Source organism: Astatotilapia calliptera, chromosome 7 (assembly GCF_964374335.1).
Source record: "Astatotilapia calliptera chromosome 7, fAstCal68.1, whole genome shotgun sequence".
Taxonomy (NCBI): domain Eukaryota; kingdom Metazoa; phylum Chordata; class Actinopteri; order Cichliformes; family Cichlidae; genus Astatotilapia; species Astatotilapia calliptera.
In genome coordinates, this window is record NC_137428.1 from 61,575,007 (window position 1) to 61,600,614 (window position 25,608).

At 41.5% G+C, this 25,608-nt stretch overlaps 2 protein-coding genes across 2 annotated transcripts; both read left to right on the forward strand.

The window, feature by feature from the left end:
- Positions 1-1,169: 1,169 nt before the first annotated feature.
- On the forward strand, positions 1,170-5,428 carry armc10 (armadillo repeat containing 10). The gene is made up of 6 exons (XM_026176250.2): positions 1,170-1,740; positions 1,960-2,105; positions 2,195-2,329; positions 4,082-4,258; positions 4,388-4,459; positions 4,644-5,428. Exons 1-6 carry the CDS (start codon positions 1,497-1,499, stop codon positions 4,893-4,895), a joined length of 1,026 nt encoding a protein of 341 aa, XP_026032035.1. The 5' UTR covers positions 1,170-1,496; the 3' UTR covers positions 4,896-5,428.
- Positions 5,429-7,565: 2,137 nt separating this feature from the next.
- Positions 7,566-24,200, forward strand: LOC113026939 (DENN domain-containing protein 5B-like). Its single transcript, XM_026176253.2, has 22 exons — positions 7,566-7,728; positions 8,012-8,326; positions 11,793-11,902; positions 12,573-13,287; positions 14,402-14,589; positions 15,881-16,387; positions 16,489-16,720; positions 18,957-19,107; positions 19,253-19,343; positions 19,438-19,557; positions 19,642-19,794; positions 19,921-19,999; positions 20,093-20,168; positions 20,283-20,411; positions 20,509-20,630; positions 20,874-21,019; positions 21,112-21,230; positions 21,720-21,907; positions 22,066-22,148; positions 22,581-22,707; positions 22,821-22,995; positions 23,712-24,200. Exons 2-22 carry the CDS (start codon positions 8,221-8,223, stop codon positions 23,893-23,895), a joined length of 3,801 nt encoding a protein of 1,266 aa, XP_026032038.2. The 5' UTR covers positions 7,566-7,728; positions 8,012-8,220; the 3' UTR covers positions 23,896-24,200.
- Positions 24,201-25,608: the final 1,408 nt, after the last annotated feature.

A 25,608-nucleotide genomic window follows, 5' to 3' on the forward strand; every position in this document is an offset into this window, starting at 1 on the left:
TGTAGCTGAAGTCTTGCTTTTGAAAGTCACTTTAATGGTAACTTAAGCATCAAGTCAACCTAATTAAAGCCACTTGAAAAGAACATTGGTGGGGAATGCAAACAAGCAATGCATGAGTCATTGTTTGCATGTGCTTGAAACATGTTGAAGTGTGGGTGAAAGGGGGGGCAGGGGAATATGAACGTGATCTTCTCTGGACCTCTTCTGGTGGCCTAACATGTCTTCAGGGGTTAGGAGTAAGGGCTAAAATTAAGAGAAAGTGAGCCACCGTGTGTTCGTTTCAAGAAAAGCCGGGGGTCTACGTGCCAGTGCACAGACTGGAAATGATCAACTGTACTGATTCAACATGACATACATGAAGTTGTAAAGCCCGTAAAAGTAAAATAAATTGGGATCTCATCTTTTACATTCAGCGGGGGGTTGGTGGGGTGATATGCCCAACGTTTATCATTGGCAGTGCAAGGATGGCTTCCTTTGAAAGTAAAATGATCAAAATGCATCAATTTTCTTCACCAGCATATGTTTGCCATCTGACACAAAGGAAAATCTTGAAAAGCCCCAGTCTCTGAAATTCTAAAGTCATAAATATGAAGGACTATAAGCTAGTAGAATTATTTCACTTTATAAAGCTGGATTATATGCATATGCGACAATGACTTTGATAAATTCGTTGGTGGGTAATCCTAATTTCCGAAACTCAAATGAGATATTTCAGATTAAAATGACTAATAGACCAGCAAGTAAAAAGCAAAACTGATACAAGTAGAGAGCTTCTTACAAAATCAACATTGAATCTTAGATGTGATGTGCTCTTTGCACAAACGTTATACTTTTTAAGGTAATGTTATTTATTTATTTTTTGTATAATTCTGATTTTTTTTTTTTTTTCCCCCTTTGGAAATCTTATCTGAGGAAAAGCTACACTGGTGCTCCTCATTTTATTTTTATGTCTTTCACTTTACGACTTTTAAGTGTATACTCTCGTTTGACGATCCACCGTTGCCAGGTAACGGATTAAGTAAACCTTAAGTCCGGTTAAATGTTGGACAACTAGTGAGCAGCAGAAGTTTTTAACGGTAATATGCAGAATCGGATGCGATCTGTTTACTCGCGGTTTTTCAGTTTCTTTCTGGTTATTTTAAAAGCTTCATAAAAACGCTATGTTCAGACAAATTATACCACACTCTTTAATGACATACAAAGCCATATCAGTCACGCAGCGAAAGATTTGTTTGGCCACCCCAAGCTGGCCTCAATATCGACTCGGATAATAGTTGACAACTGTGGCTGGTCGGCAAACTTCTGCACTTTTTAGAATAATGAATCTGTTAAAACGGATTTGCGTTGCCTTCGTTGTGGTTTCGATGGAGTGTCATTAGTTTTAGCTAACTAAAAAACTTGACTTGTTCGCAAGTAAGGTAAATGATTTATCCATAACGTGTAGCTTAACGCTAGCCAGCTAGCAGAGCTTAGCTAAAGACATAGCAGCTAGCAGCATGGGCGATATAACTCCCAGGTTCGGCAACATGAAGGCTTTGTTAGGATTAGTTGCCGGAGCTGGAGCCTCTTATGGCATATACAAACTTATTAGTTTCAAGAGGAACAAGAAAAATGCCACAGGTGAGAATCCTGGGGTTAAAGGCAGTCAGCAAAGTGAAGTGAAGATACAACCGGGGAGTCTGCTGGCCAGAGTGTCCGGACTGGATGTTATCTGTCCCCGACCAGCAGATACGGCATCAGGTAAGGACCCCAGAGCCCTTAAAGATGGACTGTAATCCCAGCTGCTATTTAAATCTGAATATTCCAGAAAAATCTTCAAATATTTTTGTTCGCTGTTAACTTGTGAATATTTCATCATCTTCGGACTTGGATAATAATTAAAAATAAGCCTTTGAATCAAATGAAAAAGAAAAGGGTTACAACTGATCCATAATCTCATCTTTATGTTATGCTTTATAGGGGACATCATCCACCAGTCCCCTGACAACCTGGAGCCACAGCACTTGAAAATGCTCCTGTCCTGTTTGCAGACCAGCAATAATCCCTCCGACAGGTGTCGGATTCTTCTTACATTAGGAAACAGTGCTGCCTTCACTGTGAATCAGGTACAGTAAATTTACTGTATCCGAAATGTATAGATTGGAGGAGTTATTGGTTGACTTTAATGTTCTTTTCTTCTCTGTTAATCCCTCAGAATCTAATACGGGAATTTGAAGGGATTCATATCATAGCTGGGTTCCTTTCTGATCCTGCGCCTGAAGTTAGGGTGCAGACTCTGAATGCTTTAAATAACCTCTGTATGAACATCCAGAACCAGGAACAAATAAAGGTATGTTTGTTGTATATTCATTTCCTCTTAAGATGTGTTTTTTCCATGCATGCACGTGAATGAAAGAGAGAGACCGGTGAAAGGATGAAGATGCAGGGAGCAGAGGTAGTAAATGTGGATGTGTTTAAATACCGGGGTAAAACATCAAAAGCAAAGGACAGCACACAAGTGAGGTGAGTAATGAGAACAGGCAGTCACACTGGTTGGAAGTGACCAGGGTGGACAGAATTAAATGCATCACAGGGACAGCTCAGGTTGAGCAGTTACAAAGTTAGAGAGATGAGGCTGAGATGGTTTGTCTATAGTTTGTTTATAAAAAAATAATTTAAAAAGATAAGCAAGTCATTAAAGGTGGGATGTTATAGGTACATTGTGATCATCAAACTAGGTAACAATTTTACAGTCTTCTTTTATCCACTCTTGAGCCAGTGCAAATTGCCCATTCAGAATCTCTTCTGCTTACCTTCGATTGTAACAAGTGGTTATTTGAGGTACTGGTTTCTTATCTGACCATTCTCCTTTGACATCAGCAAGGCATATTTGCCCAAAGAAGTGCTGCTGAGTGGATATTTTATCTTCTTTGGACTATTCTTTATAAGCCCTAGAAATGATTTGTCTGCAGAAAATCCCAGTAAATCAACAGTTTCTGACATACTCAGACATTCCCTCTGGTATTAACATCCATTTCGCATTCAAAGTCACTTGGTCTCTTAATTAACATATTGTTACAATGGTGCATGCTAGAATTAAACATACTGGTAGTCAGAATTTCAAATAATGTGGTCAGAGTATGTAGCAGGTAATCGTTGTGAGCCAAAGATTTAGGTTTCAGGTAGCTTTAAAGGCTCCAGACATTTTTTTTTTTTTTTTTTTTTTTTTTTTTTTTTTTCCCCCCTACTCTTGGATCGATTTCAAAGAGTAGGGGATTTTTTACTTTTTGAGAGAGAGCTACCTTAAGCACACAGCTCTGATTGTGAACACAGAAGCCCCACACAACTGCTGCCCTAACAGACTTGTGTGGGGCTGCTCCAGTCTGCATACCACAGCATCCTTGGGCAAGATGCTGATCCCGGAGTTGCTCAATCATCAACACTTATAACTCTCTTCCACTAGTACCTCCGCAGCTTGGCTTGGTTAAACTCAGTGCAGTTTTTAAGGTTTTTCATTAGGTGATAGCACCTGGTACCAGGTACTTTGTTAGCATCTGCTCAGCTGAAGTTCCAAGTCAGCTCAGTCAGTCTGAAAATGTGGCGTCAAAAGACTGAATGCCACCGATTGGCCAGTCAATGGCATCATTCAACGAGTCATGAGAGTGACTCCTTCAAAAATATCGAAACCACGATTTTTATAGCTTGGCAACAAGAGTTTTAAAAATCTCTTTCATTGTTGTGTTGTTTGTTTCGCATACAAAACGTGTCACAACTTTTGGCCGTGATGCTGTACATAAACAGTACTCAATTGTAATGGAAAATAGCCGAGCAGAGTAGGTACAAGTGAAAAAGAGGCTTTTGATGTAGAAAAGAGTGTCTGTGAATGAGACATGTTGTTTAAAGTGCTTCGAATGTTCATGTAGAGTAAAAAGGCATTATTACTACACTCTGTTTAACATCTACGAGGTATTGTTTTCATTTTGCTTCATTTAGTCATTATTCTCTGTAGCTGTTGGCAGACAGCTCTCTTGTTTACATTTGTTTATATAGCTGTGAGTTTTTTGAAGATGCATTTTACTGAAAACGTCATCCTGTCTGTCAGGTTTATGTTCCACAAGTGCTGGAACTCATTGAGATGTCACCAGTGAACTCGGACCTTCAGCTCGGTGCTCTGCGGCTGCTCACAAACCTTTCAGTAACAGACAAACATCAACACTTGCTGAAGGAATCCGTTACTCTTTTACTGTCCTTGCTGGTCGTGAGCAATGAAGCCTTACAGGTTTGCAAGTTTAGGGCGTGAACTCTTTCAGTTCCCATAAGCAGATTGTTAAAAGCTATAAGGATGAAATAATCTTTAAATCTTAACATGAATGTGTGCCATATGTAAAAGCTGCTCTGGTTGTTTCAGGTTCAGACTCTGAAAGTCCTCGTGAATTTGTCATCGAACCCAGATATGATGGATGACATCGTTCAAGCTCAGGTGAGACCAAAAGGAAATTAAAATCCAGCCTTTATCTGACCGTCTTCATGAAAAGGTTTGCATGTTTTTGTCATACACAGGGACTGAGCAAGCACTGTGCAGCTTAGTCTTAAGAGGCCATCAGAAGAAACAGAATTGCAGTTAGCAGACTTATTAGAAATTTTTCTTTGCTTTCTTACCCCAGGCGCCAGCTTCCGTGGTGCTGCTATTTGATGAACGAACAGCTCCTGCAGTGCTTCTCCGTCTGCTGACCTTTGCAGGGAACCTGAAGGCCTGGAGGCCATCAGCCCAAGTGGCTGATGAACTGAGGCGCAAACAAGATTGCCTCTTCCGGGTCATGCTAGACGAATCCTCCCAGCTACACGGCAGATTGGTTCAGCTGCTTTCACACCCGGATGGAGAGATCCAGGCCCAGGTCGCCCGTATCTTGACGTAGACCTCCTTCCCTGCATCCCATTATGCTTCCAAAACCACCAACCATCACATCACCATCGCATTTCCCCTCTTAACTTGTATGTAAGTTGCCATTAATCTTGTAGAAGAGTAGGCTATGTGTAGCCTAAAGCTTGATTTGGAGATCTCTGGGAAATCTGTCCCCCAACTTGCGTAGCAGCGTCGACATGTAAAAAGGATTAAAATGGGGCTCCAGTTATGACGTAGATCGGACGCAGAAGTATAATTCATGTGTACGTGTGGATGCACTGCTTGCACTCCTTCCATATCTGCAGCGTTCCTTGAATCTGTATTTTCAAACACAGCTACATAATTTGTTCTACTTCACTGGCCACTCTTCCCTCATTCTAGCGTCTAACACCACAATTAACTGATGGGCAATAAGGGAGCAGGAAGCAGGAGGAACCCTTTCATTCAGTGGAGTGCAAACAGGCCACCTCTTCCTGTTTTTCCTGCTGCCAGAGACTGTTTTCCTTCTAAAATATCCACAGTGCCCTATTTTTCTTCTGAGAACTTTCCCCTAAGAATAAAAAAAAAAAAAAAAAAAGCAAACACAAATAATCTCTGAAGCTACTTTCCAGGTGAAAATTCTTAATCCAACTCCACTGCCAAAAGTTTTCTAGAGAACGTTTTAGTATGACCTACAGCATGAACCTGTGCACTGCACCCCCACCCCCTCCCACCGTGGTTCAGAGAGACTTTTAGCTGTGTTTTTAGTTTAAGAAGCAGGGTGTTGTGATTCTTAGACGGGCCAAAGTGAATTTAACTTAGAGGGGTTCAGTGTATCAAGATGAGACACTGACCCGCCAGTATTAAGAAGTGCTAGCTGAGTTATGTGAAACATCTAAGAATTACACCATTTCAGGAAAACTTTTATCTTTAATGATGTGCTGACCACAGCTGCCTGAAAGGGTTTGATCCAGGCTGTGTTGGTGTCACTGAATGTCTCTCTCACTCTGTGAACTGGACTCCAAATACCTGCAAATCCCCCTGAGGGAGGAGCTGGAGGAAGTTAGAAAAGGAAAAGGATGTTTGGACTGCGTCGATTGTTCCACAGACGCCGCAAGTATCACAAATAGCTGTCAGACTGACAAAGCAGTGTCACAATGATCATCTGAAAGCTCTTTCTCATTTACAAAAAAATCATGGTATTGAATGTTAAATACAAGCCTTGTTATGTTAAGCTATGCACTGAGAAGACTGATTCACCTGAGAGGTTGAGCGTGCATGAAAAATGTAACTGTGATCCCAGAAGATGACGATAAATGCGAGATTTTTACTGCATGGGTCAGTCCAGGTGTGTTGAAATGCTGCACTTTATTTTATGTTTAGACACTGATTTTATTGAACCCAAAACTAAATATATCTCAGGCGAATAGGGTTTACCAGACATGTGGAGTAGGAGGTTGATTTACTTGTGACCTGGATTATTATTATTATTATTATTATTATTATTATTTATTTAATTAAGCGTTTTGCCTATAAAATGGAACATATGTTTGTCTGTTTGAATGGTTCAATAAATACCCAACATGGTAAAAACTTTTTTTTCTGTCTTGTTGTTGTTGTTGTTGTTTTGGATGAAATTTTGAATAAAGAATGTAAAAATCAGATTGTTCATGCTCAGGCACCAAGGTTGACAGTGTTTTCATTTTCATCGGTTTGGTAGGTCGCAGGAAAAATGCTGTTGCTAAAGTCTTTCACTGAGGAGAAACCTGAATGCATCACGTCACTCACTGCTCCTCGGGCTTTTAGTGCGTCACTGACCAGACGCTGAAATTGATGCTGTCTGTAAATCTGTCAATGGCCAAGAACCAAAATACGTATTTTCTTCTTTTCTTTTTCTTTTTTTTATTTTTTTTATTTATGGTCTCCAGACTAAACATGTAGAAATAGCAGTATCTTTTACAGAGGTAAATATGCACCAGAGAGCTGGAGCACACAGGGTGTGCCCTGACTTCAGCACAGGTTTAAAGACTTTTATGGTCTCCACCAACTCTGACTTAAAGTAAATGGAGTGTAAAGTTTGAGATCTCGCAACAGACAAGTTTAAAAAATAAAACATCAGAATAAAATAAACACCGCAGACAAAAGACAAAGTCCATACTCCATTTAATCATAACTGGGGAGGTATTTGGCAAGCATAGCGACTAATAGAGATAATGAGTTGGAGTTCAGTTGCTTCGACTGCTGATGGTTAGGCTCTAAATGTTGTGGATGACTGATGGTGTCTTTAGTGTCTGACTTTTGGCAAGTGTATTTATTTGTTAATCAATAATGAATTGAGAAGTGTTCCTGTAACTGTCTGGCTCAGATGGCATCCATCCAACCAAAACAGATCTGTGTGAAAAGGGATTTTTATATTTATTTTCATAAAATCACATTTTTAGGACATGATAAACAAAAACACATCAAGTTGATTAATCTTAAAATTAAGCTGAGGTCACTTATTCTTGCGCTGTGACATTAAATTCATGTTACTTGCTAACTAACACAACTGCAGATTTTTAATAAAACTATGTATTTATTTATTTATTAGTATCTCGACTCAGGGATCAAGCACCAGAACCATTTGATCCTACATTTCCCACAAAACTTCCCATCATGCATTAGTCATAGTCATCCCCTGACTGGTAAAATAAGCTCGTGACTTCCAAACTCCATGCCTAAAGTTGGCAACACGAACTTCCCATAAAAACTTCCAATGAAACGCTGAGGTCTAAAGTGTTTTCTCAGATTTTAGGAGGCTCCTGCAAATCCACAGCCAACTGTAGGGCGCACGACCGTTTTCACAGTATTACGGTAATTAGTAAACGGTAAGTGGAGTTTTATCCAAAATGTCGAAAACGTTGTTTTAATTTCTTTCTTCAGAGTTTTCCCGGCCGTGATCTGCATTTGTGCAATAAATAATTGTAATCATCTCCACCGACAAAAATAATAATTATAAATGAGAATCCTGATGATCTATGAGACTGATTGTTTTGCGCTACAGATGAATTTCGTAAACATCTATGTGAAAATGACGCAGACTTTAGCGGGGGACGCTGATGCTTTTAAGCCTTTGTCTCCCTCCCTCCCTGCCTGCCTGTCTCCACACAGCCTCCTCCCCCTCTGAACAAACTGGATGACCATCCCCGGATCACCCTGACTCCACCAGAGTCACAGCGCGGTTCAGTGGGTGCGGATCGGGACGCGCAGCGGGGAGCTTCGAGGATTTCGGATTAAAAACCAGCGCCAGCTATGAACACCTACAGCATTAAGCAGAAGTAAACGGAGCTGTGTCACACCGTCAACACAACGCGTCGAGGATGAACACCGCCGCCGCCACAGGATCGGCTTCTTGCCGTTTCGCCCACTATTTTGTTGTGTGTGGAGTGGACACGGAGACGGGCCTGGAGCCGGACGATGGAGCAGGTAGATGATATTTAAGGACAAAAAGACACACCCGCCAATACACAGATACGCAGCATGTTATGTTGGATGACAACATTAGCCAGGTTATATATTTAGTAATTCATATAGGCCTATTTGTGTTGCCCAATTGTGTCTCTGTTTGTGTGGGGAGGGGTGACAGCCATTTAAATATGATTTTTCTTCTCCCTGTCAGTGCTCTAAATAATATGTGTGAGCAGCCTGTGCAGAATATCCTCAACTATATGAAAAATGTGATAAATATAAGGTTATATTTGGGCAGGATTTGTACATGTCTCTGAGCATGTAGTATCAGTTGGATGTGAAAGCAAAGACAAATGATGTGCATTGTATCATTTCCCAATCAGTCTTAAGCCATTGAAAGGAATATTTCTGATATATTGTCTTTTGTATCCCAGGTGCGGTCTGTTTATATTATACCCCTGTTTAGGACACATCACTTGGCGGCTGTGTTCATTGAGTTTTCATCATATTTTCAGTCTAGTATTGTGTCACATTAGATTTTATTTTATGGTTTCTGCAAGTCATCTACTGCTACACCTGCCTCGGGATCACAGGAGAGAAAGGGCAGAATCGAGGGAAAACAGCAGCGTCCTAATTCTGCTCGTTAAAGCTGTAACACAGCTGGAACATCCATCCAGGCAGGGCTGTTTGCTCCCAGAATACACTCCTCTGTGAATCAAAATGTACTGATTAATCCACGTGATTTGGGGTGGTCTCAAACAGAAAGTGACCCATCATTCTTATTTTCCTCTTTTAACCAAGAAGGTGAAAGGGATGTGATGTCATATTTTGGGCTGCGGTGAAGTCTCCTCATCTCAGTTGCTTATTGGGGTTTATTTGTGGTTGACAAGACTCTAAGAAATAGAGAAATATCAGGTGGCGTCACCTCCTTTTGCAGCCAGTTGTTGACACTGAGCTGAGAACAACTCTGCCCAGGAGGCTCGTGTGACGTGCGCTGCGGTGTTTGTGAGAAAACGGTCACATCGCAGGTGTGCTGAATACCTTGAGCGTCACTTCCAGATCTGGAGCAGCAGTCACACCCTGTATTCTCCTCATCTCTGGAGCAGCTGTTGTGAAACAGCTCCTCATGGGGGGGCTTTTAGCAGACATGCTTGTTGTGTTTTTTTGCTCTTTGTTTTGTTTTGTTTTGTTTTAAAGCTCTAATTAACCACTGGGTTAGAAAGCTGCCTCCTTGGCTACTGTCTCTGAGCTACACCATTGTACTTATGTAACAGCAGGTCATCGCAGACCCATCGCTGCAGGGGGGCTCTGCTCCTTTAAAGGATTTCTCTCCCTGTGTGAGGGTTTTTCTCCTTTACTCACAAGTATTCCACAAGTTATAGCCCACTATGTGCTCTAAATGTGTCCCATATACAGTTCCTCTTTCTGTGAGAGTGTGTAATTGGTGAATGCCCACCGAGAGACAATCTGCCCTTGTTAGCCTCTCAATACATGCCACTGTGTTTCTGCAGCCTAATCAGATTTCACATGACGTTGCCTGTTGGAATGCTGAATGGCCGACGCTTCAGCGCCCGTGCAGGCACGATGATGGTTACATAGGGGAGAGATATGACATCAGTGGAGTAGTCCCTGATCGCACAGAGCGAGCTTTATTGTGCAGGGAGATGTAAAGCCTATATCTCATTATATAATTAGACACTCTGCTTGATTCATTTGGGTTTTTTTTTTCAACATATTTTTAGGCACTTGGTGCTTTCTTTGTTCCTGAGCTTCAAGTCTAAGATAAAAACCAAAATTTCTTTTCTTTTTTTGGTCGTGCGAGTCACCTTCAGTGGTCAGGCGCATCAGTGGTGGAGTGATTTAAAGTGTCATCAGTCAGTACCAGCTGACACGCCTGTCATTTTAATATCTCTCTACTTTTTATGCCTGCTCATGTCATGGTGTGATGAATGGGACAGCAAAGGTAATTTAGTTGGTGAAAGTGATGGATGTCTGTCTTTATTGGCTGCTCACTGGTGGCTGATGGAGTTGGCCTGTTTTAGGGACAGTGGAATGAATATGAAACACTAAAAACAAGACACGGCTGATATTAAAGTGACCATTGTAATGAATTTGGATACTTGGATGAGACAGTCGTCACTGTTTTTGTGACAAATCGGTGTGAAAATGATAGTTATTCTCACGCCTACAGATGATGTAAAGCATCCAGCACATTTCTTGGATCTAGTGAGTCTGTTAATGTGCTAATTACAGGCCTTTAAGCTTTCATTCAAACACTAAAACAAACCTCCCTCCACTCCACTCCACTCCACCTCCCCTTGCTCTGTTACCCCGTGAAACACACACAGGCTGCATCTACGTCTGTGAAAGCTGTTTGGTGGGAACCCGTGTCAGGAGGAGAGCCGGGGGGGGTGGCGGTTTAATTAGGTCAGCTGATAAAACCCAGGCTGACGTAACCTGTGACGAGCACAAAAGCTTTGTCTCGATGGCGATCATCGAGGCCACGGCGGAAATGGAAACCATGGCAACTCCTTCAGCGATGCTCAGTTGTGCCTCTCAGCGCCGACACTAATTTGTATTCTTAGTAAAGAACACTGCCATTCCCGCCCCGCGTCACTCTCGTCCATTAGCTGTCTCCCACCTACCGGTCTGAGTCAGTTTGACTTGAAGTGGCTCGCTCCTCGCTCTGCCTGCAGCGCAGTTTCTTGAGGTGGCGTGCGTCATTTCGTGGGCAGGTGATGTGGATGTTCCTGAAGGGTCGAATGAGTGCTGCAGAGCTGGTTTGGCATTTACAGATGATTTTGTTCTTGTGCAGCGATTCCAGTGAATGTCTCTGAGAGTTGATGGTGTGCTAGTAAAGCAGGGAACACAAAGAAGAGTACTGTTCAAGGGCATCCCCCTTAGAAAGAGGATAAATAATGAAAGTACCTCGCTGATTACCCTCTGTGAATCATACACCCGTTTTTTTATTTATTCATTTATTTATTTTTTTGCTGCAGCTTCATCTACTCGCACAGACAGCATTTTGTATGTAACCCGAGCTAGAAGCTGACACATGGTGCCGAGATTTAAAAAAGAGATACTTTAACCACACGAGGCAATGCATGTGTTCACTGCAGCAATTTATGTGGGATATAGTTCTCTTGCATGCACTTTGAATTCAGCACCTCTTATCAGTTTAAAGAGTTCCCTTCTGCAGTGTCAGGGATGAGGCTTGTTGCATTGCTTTTCTTTATGCTAATGAGTTGAGTTACATAACTCTTGGAGTGGCTTTTCCCACTTTGCTGCAGCACATGAACTTCTTTTTACTATCTGTCAAGGTTGCCCTGGTCGTTTTTTATTAATCAAAGCTGCTGTCATGTTCTGATGCCCTCTGGTCTGTCCTTTCTGTCTCATTATGAATTCTGGTTCAGCATCGATCAAGGTCACCCTGCATTAATAGAATAACCTCTTTACTCAATTTGTCTGTCTGTCTGTCTTTCAGGTGAGGGCTTTGAGCACAGCCCTGTTCGACGGTCCTTCAAATCGAAGGTTTTGGCTCATTACCCTGAAAATACAGACAGGAACCCCTTCAATAAAGATGCTGTCAACATGGTGAGATGTTGGATTGCACAGTGTTGGTCATTTTCTGTTACATCTACAGCTGAAGGACAAGATGTGCCTGTTAGAAGGCCAAATGATTTTGTTGCTCTTTCAGCTATTGATGGAGAATAATGGAAGAGGCAAAGTCAGCTGGAGGGAAGTGTAATAGGAGTTACGTGCTGGCTTATTTTCTGCCCCTTTTCATCAGTCTTGCTTTCATCTAAACATGCAAAACAGGTCTGGATGATGAGAGCAGCATCAGCCTCACAGTTACATGAGTAATCAGACGGAGTGGAATCAGTGTTGGTTTGTTCTAGACCATTTCATATATTGTGCAAAAGCACCTTCCTCTGGCTTTGCTTTACTTTTTGGGGTCTTTTTAAGCATGTCATTTTATGTAGCTAATCCACACTTTTTCCCCCCCAGGGGTGGATTTTTGCTCTGATTACATTGTAGGACAAAATCAAGCCTATGCTAGCACAAGAATATTTAAAATAATTGCCATTTTTGATGGCGGCAAACTTCAGTTTTATCAGGTTGAAGTGTCTGGAGGATGGAGGATGCTGATGTTTGCTGTTGTATATTTTGGTTTAACCCTCCATTTATATACTTTTTGAGGTCGGTATTGAACATTGTCACTCTGTACTAAAACATCTCTTGTTTTCTCTCCTCTGTCCTCCAGCTCTGCATGCCCAGAGGGCTGTCCTTTCGCACTCAAGCAGACAGACTCGATCCTCAGTTTCACTCGTTTACGATTTCTTTCGACGATGGCACGCGTTCCTACGGCTTTGTTCACACCTTCTACGAGGAGGTGACCAGTCCTCAGATTATCACTGCCATGCAGACACTCTGTCAGATGCACCATGTGGAGCACCACTCCTCTTCATTGGCCTCCTCTCCCTCATCCTCCTCTTCCTCTGCCTCCTCACCCTCCACCTCCAGTATGGACTCACTTGCGAGCAGCTTGGATGAGTCAGACGCCGAGTCTCTGGCTGGGGTGTCTGGCTGCCTCGGATGTGTAGGCTCCTTCGATCCAACGCGAGACACCCTGTATGTGTCCAAAGCCCTCTGCCTCGTCACGCCGCTCCCTTTTCTTCAAGCTTCACGACAGTTTCTGGTTCAGCTCCACCAGGCTGTGACGTCACAGACAGCCCCACCACTCCCTCTAGAGAGCTACATCCATAACATCTTGTACGAGGTGCCGTTGCCTCCACCTGGAAGGTCGCTGAGGTTCCATGGGGTGCAAGGGCCCATCCTTTGCCAGCGGCCCGGGCCAGGTGAGCTTCCTTTGGGGGAGTATCCTCTTGGAGATGCGTTCTCCCTCCTGGGTGTGGACAGCATGGTGAAACTACTTACCTGTGCACTTCTGGAGACACAAGTCCTGCTTTACTCTTCAGGTAAGCACTGAAATTACAGATTTTATGCATGCAAGATATTTTGGCATGTAACAGGAAAAGCAAAGCCGTAATTAGGAAAATAAATGACAGCTGAGTCTCACGCAGCTGCTTCAGTTTCAAGCTCCTGGTGCTGTGCGTGCTTGCTTTATGTCCATGTGTTGACTTATTCATGTTCATAAAATGTGTTGTTTCATACTATGACCACCATAATCATCATTAAGGAGGCTCAGCCACCATGTTAGGTTTTTCTTAGTGGCCAAGTTTGGACAAGAGGGTTAGGGTTAGATAGGGAGTGCTACGTTATCAGTTAATGCCAATTAATTTGGTTAGATAGCTGCATCCATAGACTGTATGGGGACAGATACCTGCCATGGTAAGTAACAGACAAGGTAAACAATATAATGTGTAACTTCAAGCTTAAGTAGTTTTTAAAGGGATGATTTCAATAAAAAAATAACTGCAACATAAATTCGCTGTAGATCCTAAAGCCATAAGCAGGTTGTAAAAAGTCTTTTATTGCTGTAAAGTTTGCATTTTAACACAGGTGTCTGCAGGGATAGACTACAGACTGTACTTAAAAGATGGACATCATCACGGTGATGTCACCCACTGGTTTCTAAACTCTGTATTTCGTGTTTAGGAACCAGAAGTGACCATATTTGGGCAAGAGGGTGGAGAGTTAACATGTCACTCAGAGATCATATCAAGTCTGTTTGTTGACATCATTAAAATATTGATTTAACTTTTGAAGCGCACACATGCTGGATATGAAAAACATTTATAATGACACCTTTGAACTCTAATAATAATGACTGCACATACAGAAAAGCAGCTGTTCTTTGTATTTAACACAATAATATGACATGAAGCCTGCAAGTGGTTTGTCCTAAAACAAAAAGTAGTGGGAAAGCCCAGCCTATGTGTGCATAGTTCTAGGATCGAGGGGGTGCTGGGTTTGACAGATGGGTTTTTGTGGGTAAATTTTGGAAGCTCTGACAGTGCAGCTTAGTGATATGGTGATGAGACCTCCGTAGTCATTAACTGTGCTGTGTAACAGGAATATGAATGAGCTCAGAGACGGCTTAACGCTTTGTTCGGATGTCTCTGTATACAGACTACCAGCGTTTGATGACCGTGGCAGAGGGCATCAACACACTGCTGTTCCCATTTCAGTGGCAACACATCTACCTGCCCATCATTTCTGCTCCACTACATCACCTGCTCGACGCTCCTGTGCCATTCCTGATGGGTATCCAGCGCAGAGATGGAGCTCAGCGATCCTCCCTCAATCTGCCACATGAGGTACATCACTCAGAGGGAAAATTATGCGTAAATGTCTTTGCCGTTTCCCGTGTGAATGTACCAGTCAAAACTGCAGGATGCAGACATTTTAATAGAAGCTAAAATAAAAGGATCTAAAAATATACCATAAAACTTAGACGATCTTGCAGCCATTTGCTTATCCGCTCCATGGTTCATGGAGCGCACCCTTTGCCTCCAGCATGTCGAACTGGGGTGATGCATTTCCTCTGAGCTGCCTCCCCCTTTCAAATCCAATCCTGCATCCCAGATCACTTTATGCTGCATGAATATCTTGCCTCTGAAGCTTCTTTGAAGTCTCTCTGCCCCAGAAAAGAGGCAGCGGTAAGACAGCTCTGAGGGGATGAAAGCAAAAGTGCAGAGCTCCAGAAATGCAGAATAATGGGGCTGGATGAATTATTAAACAGAATTAGAGCTCACCACTTATTTCCCCCAAGGCCCTGCAATTTGAAGAAAATGAGGAACATCTTAATCATACATATTTGAGTGTTTGTAGTTAATTAGTAGTCCTTCATTTTGATATGCATTAAAAAATCCAGTGTGTCCACTGATCCGAAGAATAATCAGGAAACAGAGCATAACTTAATTCTGGTGATATAAACGTTTGTGTAGTCTCTGAATGTGAAACAACCCTCCCCGACTATTCTTTCTCCTCTTTGTCTTGTTTGGTTTAAAGATGTGTTAAAAAACAAAACCAAACACTTGGAAGTGATGGCACTTGGAGGAAGGATGAAGCTGAACAGAGTCGACTTTAACAGTCCATTCTGCAGTTCATCTCCCCTGAGGCTAAAAACTCACTGCCGGAGGTCACTGCTGAAGGTCGTGTGGCTGCTGACTGTCGAGCACTGCTGAGCTCCGCTGCTGCTTACAGAGGCAGTTTTAAAAAATAATCTTTCTGTGGTTTGTTGCTTGGCAACTTTATGGGCACAGTTGTTTTTTATTTTTTTGCAAAGGTTTCACATCGCTATCGCCGACTGATATTGCACTTTCCACATTGTCTCCTGTTGCAACGATAACAGATAATCTTTCACATGCTAATATCCTGTTTGCGTTTTTGCACTTATCAAAGTGAAATGCTAAGAATCTATTAATTGTGTGTAAATCTCCATCTCAGAGCTTAATTAGAGGGTAAAGCTCAACTCACTCTGTCTGGATGAGATAACTGTCTGTACATTGTGACAGGATAAACCTATTATGATTATCTGATTGATGGGCAAACTGAAAATTGTTTGTCGTATTGTAACTGTCTGGTTTGTCTCATATTCTAACACAGGCTAACCTGTGCTTCGTGGACATTGACAACCACTGCGTCGAAGCTCCTGAAGACCTTCCCCAGTTTCCGGATCAGACTGAACTCATTCAGGAACTGAGTGAGGTGTTGTTGCAATTTGGGCTGCCTCCACAGGGCGGTGTGATCGCTAAGCCCACGACCGCCTCTTCCTCCTCCCCTCGGCTAAGCAGCCTGGTGCTGGAGGATCTGATGGAGGACAGAAGGAACGGGAACCTCGGAGGCGAGGAGTTGGCGGTGCTGGAGAGGCTGCAGGCTCTGGCGAGGAGGTGTGGAGGAGGAAAGATGTCAGATGGAGGGAAGACACTGGGACACGTGTTTGAGGAGGAGGAGGAAGAACTGAAGGCTGCAAAGCTGAATATTCAGCTGAGGGAGGTGTTTGCAGGACGTTTTGCTGCAATGTTTGGCAGATATGATGACTTCGTCATCCACAGCGCTCTGGATTTGGACTCTTGGTTGACTAACCGAGAGGGGATGTTCAACTTTGATAAGGTACTTTAGTGGATGACTGACTGATAGATTGCATTTATCTGAAATAAGTCATATTATTGTTATATCTTCATTCAGTAAACCCCTGCTTTTCAATGTTTTAGGGTTCCTTTCTCTCCGTTCAGCCAGCGAGCCACTTGCACTTCTTGTCCCGGTTCTTGGAGACATCCATGTTTTCTTCTTTTGTGGATGGGAAGGTTATATCTCGCTGGGCAGATAGGGAGCCACTACAGCAGCTGTTCGACAGCCGTTTAGAGCGAGAACGACTGTATGACACGGGGAGCGAAGATTCCTGTAGTTGTCTTTACAGGAAATGCACTACCCTCTTTGAATCAGGTACTGTGAAGGTGCCCAGGATCACAAAGGGATGGGGGGGAAAGTGAAATGTGGCATGAAACATTTTACATGTTCTTATAAGTCTTATTATTATTATTATTATTATTATTATTATTATTATTATAAATACTGTACTGTCCAACAAGGAGCACATACAAACACCAGTTTAGATGTTGGCGTCCTAACGAGAGCTGACTTTATTTTCATAGATATTCATGCAAATTGGACAGTAAAGTTTATATGCTGAGATAAGTTATTAGCTCCTGTAAGTTTAGTGGAGCTCTGACAAGCGCTAATATATATGCATACACAAATAAAGGAGCCTCATCGTCATTTTAATAATTACATATAGTAATTTAAATAAGCTGGACATGCTAATGAAACCCTGTGATAAGCCACTGGTAACTTATTATTATTATTATTATTATTATTATCATTATTATTATTATTATTATTATTATTATTATTATTATTATTATTATTATTATTATTAATAATAATAATATTAATAATAATAATATATAATAATAATATATAATAATAACAATAATAATAACAATAACAATAATAATAATAATAATAATAATAAATCTTTAAATGGGTACTGTCATTGCAAAGAGGGACTTATGTATTTAAAAAATTTAATTAAATTAGAAAAAAACACTACAGTTTAAGGACACACACACACATAAAGCATAAATATACAGTATATATATATATATATATATATATTTTTTTTTTTTTTTTAGATATTTTATGAAAGTGATACTTGTAAACTAATGGAATAGCAAAAATGTTCTGAATCACATTTTGTGTTATATTAGATCATCTCAATGCATATTTGAGATTCAGGTATTTGTTTTAGTTTGATATTACAAACCACAATTTGCTAGCAAAGGTTAGTGCTGCTCTCCCAAAGTGTGGGGTAGGATTAGGGTTAAGACTTTGATCCCAGAGGGTTAAGGAAGGACCACTGTTGTATTTCTAATAGGACAAACTGAGAGTGAAACGTGCTAGTGCACTGTGGCGCACCGAGGCTTCAAAGAAGGTGGGAAATGCATGCATATAAACAATGTCAGCTTGATCAAGTCCAGACAAAAAAAATGTAAAGTCGTTCCAGGTGGGTCTTAGAAGTAATTATAACACTCAGCACAGTTCCAGTTTTATAAACATCAAGGGTTTAGATGTTGAAAGTAGGCTGGATACTTTCAGGTGACTGAGTGAGTTGCATACACTGTGTTTTACTAGACTTCAAAACAAGCACAAATTGTATAGTTTATTCATTGCGTGTGGAAGTAAGGAGGACCAGGAGTGGACCCCTGTGGAACACCTATGATAATACAAGGGGGGCACTGAGTTTTATCTGAAACCCTTTATTAGACTCTTCCATACCAGCTGAACGCAGTTATTTCAGTACAATAGCATGATCACATGGTTTAGATAGGTCTGTAAAATGTGCAAAATATCCATGACTTTAGTTGTATTTTAAGTAGATGCCTGACGCTGTTTCACCAATGGTTTTTCCAGAATATAATTAGGATATAGCAAAAATATTAAAGGAAATCTGAGCAAAATTATGCAATGAAGCTGGATGCCAGATTTCGCAGAGGGAATCTGCAAATCTGACACCATCTGCCCGTCTGTTTGGGTTTATATGGTGATTATGCTGCTTGGCCTTTCTCTCCCTTTTGTGATAAGCACTGAGGATTTTGCATAAACTGTGCTTAGGGGGATTCTTGCACCAGGTTATGCAGCCATATAAACTGTAATTCATTCAACATTACTGAAACAAAATAAAAACCAAATTACCTGGTGGATAACTGGAACACAAAAAGCAATGGGATCGAATGAAATGTAAGGGGGAAAAGATGGGTAGAACTAGTAAATTAGAGAAGAATGAGGCACATGCTGGTCTGTGAGCATTATATAAGCAGAGGACAGCAGGGCTCTGTGTCCTGTGAAAACTGCTGCAAAGCTGCAGCTTTGAAGTGGTGCCAGCCTTTCATCTCTGTGGCTGGTCTGTGGCATTGTTCACAATTCACAAAGTCCATACGTTAGACTCCAGAATAACATAACATGGTTACTTTCTTTTATACTGTGTTAGGGTGTTATGCACAAGCCATTCATGGAAATAACTAATTTAATTGAAATGTGAAATCCCTTTAAAAATTAATTAATTAATACAAATGAAAACAAACAAAAATAAATGTTTTTTTGTTCACTTTTTTCTCTGCAGGTCAGACCATCGAGCGGAGGCTGCTGAAGGCCGACCACACAGCCATACACCCCCACCTGCTGGACATGAGGATTGGCCAGGGTCGTCATCACCCGGGCTACTTCCCTAAGCTGCAGGCGGATGTCCTTGCCCAGGCACAGAACACCAACAAGTGAGATTCGTTTCCTGCTGTTATTAAGATTAAATTAAAATCTGTTTCTAGTGAGTAATGAAAATAATTAAAACTTTATTTCCAGGCGTGACTGGTTTACTCTGACTTGTGTAAAATTATGGATTTTATTTTGCTGTGTCATCAGGTGGTCCAGTCGTGTCACAGCCTCTCGTAGGTCTGAACCCAAGAGATCCACAGTTTCTGATCAGTCAGGAGTGGACAACGAGCAGAGACAGGTACCTACAGTGTGTGTGTCAAAAAACACACACACAGATTAGCATGCAGGCTTCAAGGGGTGTGTGTCTAATATGTTACCTGTTTATTCAACAGAAATACACCTTTGCGAGGAAGAATCTCCGCCAGTCTAAACTACTTGACCTGACGCCTCAAGCTATCACTCAGACGCACCGGGAGTTTGTTGATGGGCTGCTCAGCGAGTGTCGTCTAAAGGTAAGCGCTCTCGTTAGGTGCTTAAAATAGGAATGTTCCTAATTATTTTACTCAAGGTTAATGCAAAAATCTTCTTCTTTTTAGACCAAACGGATGCTGAAGGAAAGGATGGGGAAGGAGAGTGTGGAACTGGGTCAAGGAGAGGCCAGCATCACAGGCCTGCAGGAAAACACACTCATCCACGGCCTGTGTGACCTGCTGGAGAGAACATGGGGCCACGGTCTGCAGGTGAAACAGGTGAGCTCACGTGGCATGCTAAGACCGCGCTGTATGTCTCCATGTGAAGAGACTGCCTAGAAAAATGTCTGGAATGGCAGATGATTGCATGCATGCTGGAAATTAACTACTGCTTATTGTGAACAGGGGAAGTCTGCTCTTTGGTCCCATTTGCTTCACTACCAAGCTGCCCAGGGTAAGACGGAGGCACCAGCTGAGTCTCCAGGTCAGAGCACAGCCCCCCGTCTGTACTGAGCTACTTTTGGAAATCACTGAAATAAGAATGGACTCATAATTGGTGCTTTTTCTGCCTTTTCAGGATCTAACTGTTCAGACCAGAGAACAGTTGATGATGGCGCTTTGCCCCTGAGAGGATCGTTAATACAGGATATGAGGTAATGAGGCAGTTGATGAAAGGGGCTTTTAGTTTTCTAGATGACCTCAGAGGATATTATTAGTGTAAAAGTTGAATATTGCAGCTCCTTTTAGCTGGTCTGTCGTTCTTCCAGGTTTATCCAGACCATGAGTGAGGGTCTGTCTGATGTGGGTCAGGCCCGAGCCTGGATCCACCTGGCTCTAGAGAAGAAAATACTATCCCAACACCTCAAAGAGCTGCTCACAAATCAGGAGCTGCTCCGGTAAGAGTTCACAGTTGATAAATAAACAGAAATATTGCTTTTTTATTAATTTAGTTTGCAGTATCACTGATATTGTTCTCTCTTGGGCCCCTGACAGGCAGCTGTACAAACCTCATGCATTCCTGCTCTGCGAGGAAGAAAGGGAGCAGTTTTTGTTCCACCTGCTCTCTCTAAACACCGTGGACTACCTCTGCTTTACACGTGTCTTCACCTCAGTCTGTAAGTCATGCGAGCTTGAACAGCAGAAAAAATTTTCTTTTGTGCTGTTTATTACGACAACCACACTAACTTCCTCCTTATTAACACGGATTAAAAGTGTCCCTGCAAAAAGACCCTCCCTCCAGACATCAAAGAGAAAACATGAAACCTAATGCCAAAATATATTGCAAGAAGAGTTGGGCAGTGGATAAAAAAAAAAGAGGGACAAATGCATAAAACGTGATTTTGCGTGTCTCTCTCTAGGTATTCCATATCGTGTTGTTATAATACCCATGAAGAAGCTGAGCATCGCCATGGCAACAGTTGATCCTTGGGTGTGTGTGTCAGGAGAGTTGGGCGATTCTGGAGTTAGACAGATCCCAAAGAATACACAAGAAATTTTTTTCCAGGTTGGTATTCATCCCTCTGTTGTAACATCACAGCCGATGGAGACACAAACACAGAGAGCTGCTCTTACTGTGATTTGTGGTTTTGATTTCAGTGCAAGAACCTGGGCAGGCTGAGCACTCTGCAGCTGGGACAGGAGAACTCGGGCCTGCTGGCCAAGTGTCTCATTGACTGCGTGATGGTGTACAATGAGATTACAGGGCACACCTACAAGTAAGATTCGTCCTCTGATATTCTTCGGTCGTTGAAAGCTGCGTTTGACCTCGCACAGCATTTGATACTATGTTTATGAACATCAGCTCACAGGCTGATAGTGTGTTAAAAATATAATAAAGGCTAGATGATCCAGCTGTTCAAAATCTGATGTCTGAAATCTCTAAACACTTTAACCCAAAGGTTGCTTAGAAAAGCTGATGTAGAAAGTATGTAGCTGTTTTATGCAGAGGAAAAAGACTCTGTGAATTTGAATTTTCAAACCACTTTGATAGCTGAAGTTTCATTATCTATAATATGTTTGTTTTTTGTTTTGTTTTTTCGTTTTGACCCTAATGACTGCCTCAAGTTAAAACACAAAACCGTAGCAGATAATAGAAGGCTCTCCCTTCAGCCAAATCCTTCATTTTATTTTATTTTTTTATGTAGTCTTTATTCGTTTTTAAAATCTTGAATACAATGTAACGCTCAGTCTTTGTTTCTTGGAAGGTTCCCTTGCGGCCGATGGCTTGGTAAAGGCGTGGGGGACGGCAGCTTGGAAAGAGTCCTCATTGGTCAGCTGGTGTCACCTGGTGCGGAGGAGGATGCTGGAAGGTTGACAGGGACACCTCCTCCGGAGCTGGCCTCTCCTTCTCAGAGTGTGCGGACAGTCCTCGGATCACTTGGCAGCCGTAGCAGTACGTCCTGACAAAGAACACATTCTTTAGCACAATAGTTGACCTACTTGTTGAACGAGCAGATGATTCTGCTCCTGGATCACCTTTCTGTTCCCCTCTTAGTTTCATTATTCATCCTCGTGTTCCTGTTGCTAACTGCACTTCATTCATCTTCTCAGGGATGCCGTTTGTTGAAGTACAAGAGGACATGAGGGAGGCGGTAAATAACCTTGTGAAGCATTTCCACAAACCTGAACAAGAGGTGTGTGTATGCGTGTGTGAGACAAGTGCTATATTCGTTTTACTTGCCGGCTCACTAAGCTGAAAGGGTGACAAAATAGTTAATGCAGACAGGAGAATATTTGCAGCAACTGTCAGCCTCCCGCTGTGTTATTTTTATCTATAACATGGTTCATTACCCCGGCCTCTCCAGCGCGGGCCTCATTTGTTTCTCTTGTGTATCAGGCTAGCCTTTCTCATCTCCGTTAAGAGCACAGCAGAGACCTGATGCATCACTTGAGTTTGGCTATAAAAGGCTTCTAATTCATTTTAATAACGTCTTTAGTACACAAGCTTTAATGTACATGCATACGTTCTGTTTACTTTAACAAATATGAGACCGTTATAAACAGTAACATGAGCTTTTGTTTGAAGTAGGTCTATTAACTCTCTGCTCCCATTCCTATCACCCCAGAGGGGAAACCTGACAGTCTTGCTGTGTGGTGAAGGAGGTCTGGTGCTTTGTTTGGAGAAGTTCCTCCTCCATGGTCTCAAATCCAACCGACTTTTTCAGAGGAATGTGTTCGTTTGGGACTTTGTGGGTAAGTGTAAATCAAAGAGGTGACGTCTATTTCCTGTCTTGATCTAGTGGGGAGTTAATCTGCATCTCAAGTTGCAAACTAAACTAAAAAGGGCCACCAATGCTTTCCCACAGAAAAGGCCGTGGCTTCCATGGAGACTGCTGATCAGATGGGTGACCTGCACGGATCAACACTGACAAAGGGCCCGCCCTGCGACCTGCTGTGCCACTACGTCAGTGCCATCAACGCCTCTCCTAGAAATATTGGAAAAGAGGGCAAATTCCAACTTTTTGTCTGTCTGGGAATTAGGTGAGCAGATTTTGAAACTCCCTTTGAAATCTGAATTGATGTTGTAAGAAAACATTTTGCAAGACACCCTCGTTCCTCAGGTGGAAGATGTTGTTAAAGCAATCACAGGCAGGAAGGTTATTTTCTTTTCTATTCTTTTATATAAAGCAGAATAATTTAAGCGGTCGTCGTCGTCGTCTTCTTCTGCTTTTGGCCAGATCATCTGTATCCATCTCACCCTGTCCCTAGCATCCTCCTCTGTCACACCAACCATCTGCATGTCCTCCTTCACTACATACATGAATCTTCTCTGTGGTCTTCCTCTTTTTTTTTCTTCCCTGGCATCTCCAAATTTATTGTCCTTTCTTCCACATATCCACTGTCCCTCCTGTGTCTAAATCATCTGGCCTCTTAACTTTGTCTTCAAACTGCTTAAACTGAGCTGTCCTTCAGATGCACTCATTTTTAATCTTGTCTGTCTGAGTCACTCCCATTGAAGATCTTAGTATCTTCAGCTCCACCTCCATTTGTTTCCCGTTTGTGCTACCACCTTCAAACCATACATCATAGCAGTTTGCAATGATAACAGTATAGTAGCTCAAGAATATTATTAAAGTTTACGAATCATAGTTGACGCCCTGAATACAATTGACCTTGCAGTGCTTGAAAGCTTCAGCACGTTCTACAAACTTTATTTATGACCCCGTTATTGACCATCGGTGTTCTCGTCTTGGCAGGGACCGGCTTCTCTCTCTGTGGCTCCCCCTGCTGGCAGACTGTCCCCTCACAGCTCGGACATACGAGGATGGTGCTCTGCTGCGGGACCGTGCTGCTGTATACTCCCTCTCTCGCATGCTGCACACACTAAATGATTTCGCCATCACTCTGGAGACAGCACTGGTTAAAGGAGTTGACCTCTGACCTCTGAGTTTAGCAGCTACGCTGACAGATTCAGATATTCATCTTCCCAAGAGTGGGGAAGGGAGGTACATTCGGACATTTGGCGAAATGTGACTCTGTCATATCATCACGATCAGCAAAATGGACAGTGAGCTAGACAAAACCGCTGGCAACTCAAGCACCAAACATATTGCCTTGTTCACTGATGTACATGTCTTATATACTCTGATTGCTTCAGGAAATAGTCCTGTGCTTGTTTACACTGTGAAGTTCTGTTTCCTCGAGGAGAACTGGAGGGTTATTAATAAACTCACATCTACAGTCAATATTTTCCCTGCTCACGTCATTTATACTGTACCTAACACTAGGATAACCATACCTGTCCTACTGCTGTGTTGATTGCACTTGAATTTTAAACTAAGCACATGCATGGCCAGAATATGTTTGTTTTTTGTTTTTTATGTCTTTTGGTGTTGTATTCTCAAACGTCAGTTCTCAGGCCTTATTGTTATTACTATTATTACCATAATTATTTTTGATTTCATTTGATATTTTAGCAAATAGTCAAAACAAATTATTATACCCCTCTATAATGTTATATATATATATATATATATATATATATATATATATATATATATATATATATATATATATATATATATATATATATATATATATATATATATATATATATATATATATATATATATATATATATATATATATATATATATAGATATGTTATGCTATTATTATACTGCGTAATGTCTGGCCTGTTTCTCATTGTTTATTTCAGTTTGGGGTCACATGTGACGCAGAGTTGTGCTCACGAAATCCTCAGTTGGTAAAACACTGGAACCAAACTGGTGTCCTAGTTGTGTCAGTTTAAATAGTCCTTGTCATTTTGTCAGAAAGCCCCCCCCCCCCCCCCCCTTCACTTCTCTCTGATTGTAAATATTTTGCTTCATCAGATCTTTGATAGGATTGTTTCATCCTTCCATCCCATGTTCCTATTTGTTGTTGGTGTACTGAATTTGTGACATATTTTTTTCCTCTACAAAGGCATCTTGTTTGTGTCTGCGTAACAACAATGGATCCCACTCCAGACACACTCTCTCGTGTGGACAGTAGTCATGCTGTTTTGTTTTTAAGCTCTTCAATTGTCTGCAAAAAAAGGGAGAGAGGGGGAAAAAAAATCAGACAATGAATAGAGCACATGTTCTCAAAACCGCTAGGTATTATGTTGATGTTGCATCCAATTAAACAGTTGAGGAATTATGAAAAATGCTGTCTCCTGCACTATCCCGCAAGCACTATGTAACCTATGATGACCAAGCCTCTTTTCTCCTTTAAATACAGATTAGAGAAAGCAATAAATAATGAACTGTTATTTATGAAGTGTGTGGTCAAGATTAAAGTTAAAATTGAAATAAGTGCCATTTGTTGATGTTTTTTGTGACGCTTATCTGAAATATCTGATGAGACTCTTGGATTAAAATGATTGCCAGCTATTAAAAGGTTGACTTTACTACTATTACACTGATGCTGATGAAGAATCTTGCTCTTATAAACTTGGTAAATGTAAAAACAAAAATACAACTATGTGATTTTTTTTTTTTTTTTTTTTTTTTTTTTTTATACTCAAGGCGCTAATTTTTTTTTTTTTTAATTTCTGCATTGCTGTTAGCCTTAAACTGACCACTGGATGGAGACTTACGTTCACCCACCTTT

Excerpts from the sequence above, each read along its gene's own strand:
- armc10 (XM_026176250.2), top strand. The coding sequence starts at position 1,497 with ATGGGCGATATAACTCCCAGGTTCGGCAACATGAAGGCTTTGTTAGGA. Across the intron at positions 2,106-2,194 it reads CTGCCTTCACTGTGAATCAG|AATCTAATACGGGAATTTGA; the intron begins GTACAGTAAATT and ends TTAATCCCTCAG. Across the intron at positions 4,460-4,643 it reads ATGACATCGTTCAAGCTCAG|GCGCCAGCTTCCGTGGTGCT; the intron begins GTGAGACCAAAA and ends TTCTTACCCCAG.
- LOC113026939 (XM_026176253.2), top strand. The coding sequence starts at position 8,221 with ATGAACACCGCCGCCGCCACAGGATCGGCTTCTTGCCGTTTCGCCCAC. Across the intron at positions 19,344-19,437 it reads TGGACAACGAGCAGAGACAG|AAATACACCTTTGCGAGGAA; the intron begins GTACCTACAGTG and ends TTTATTCAACAG. Across the intron at positions 21,908-22,065 it reads ATCACTTGGCAGCCGTAGCA|GGATGCCGTTTGTTGAAGTA; the intron begins GTACGTCCTGAC and ends TCATCTTCTCAG.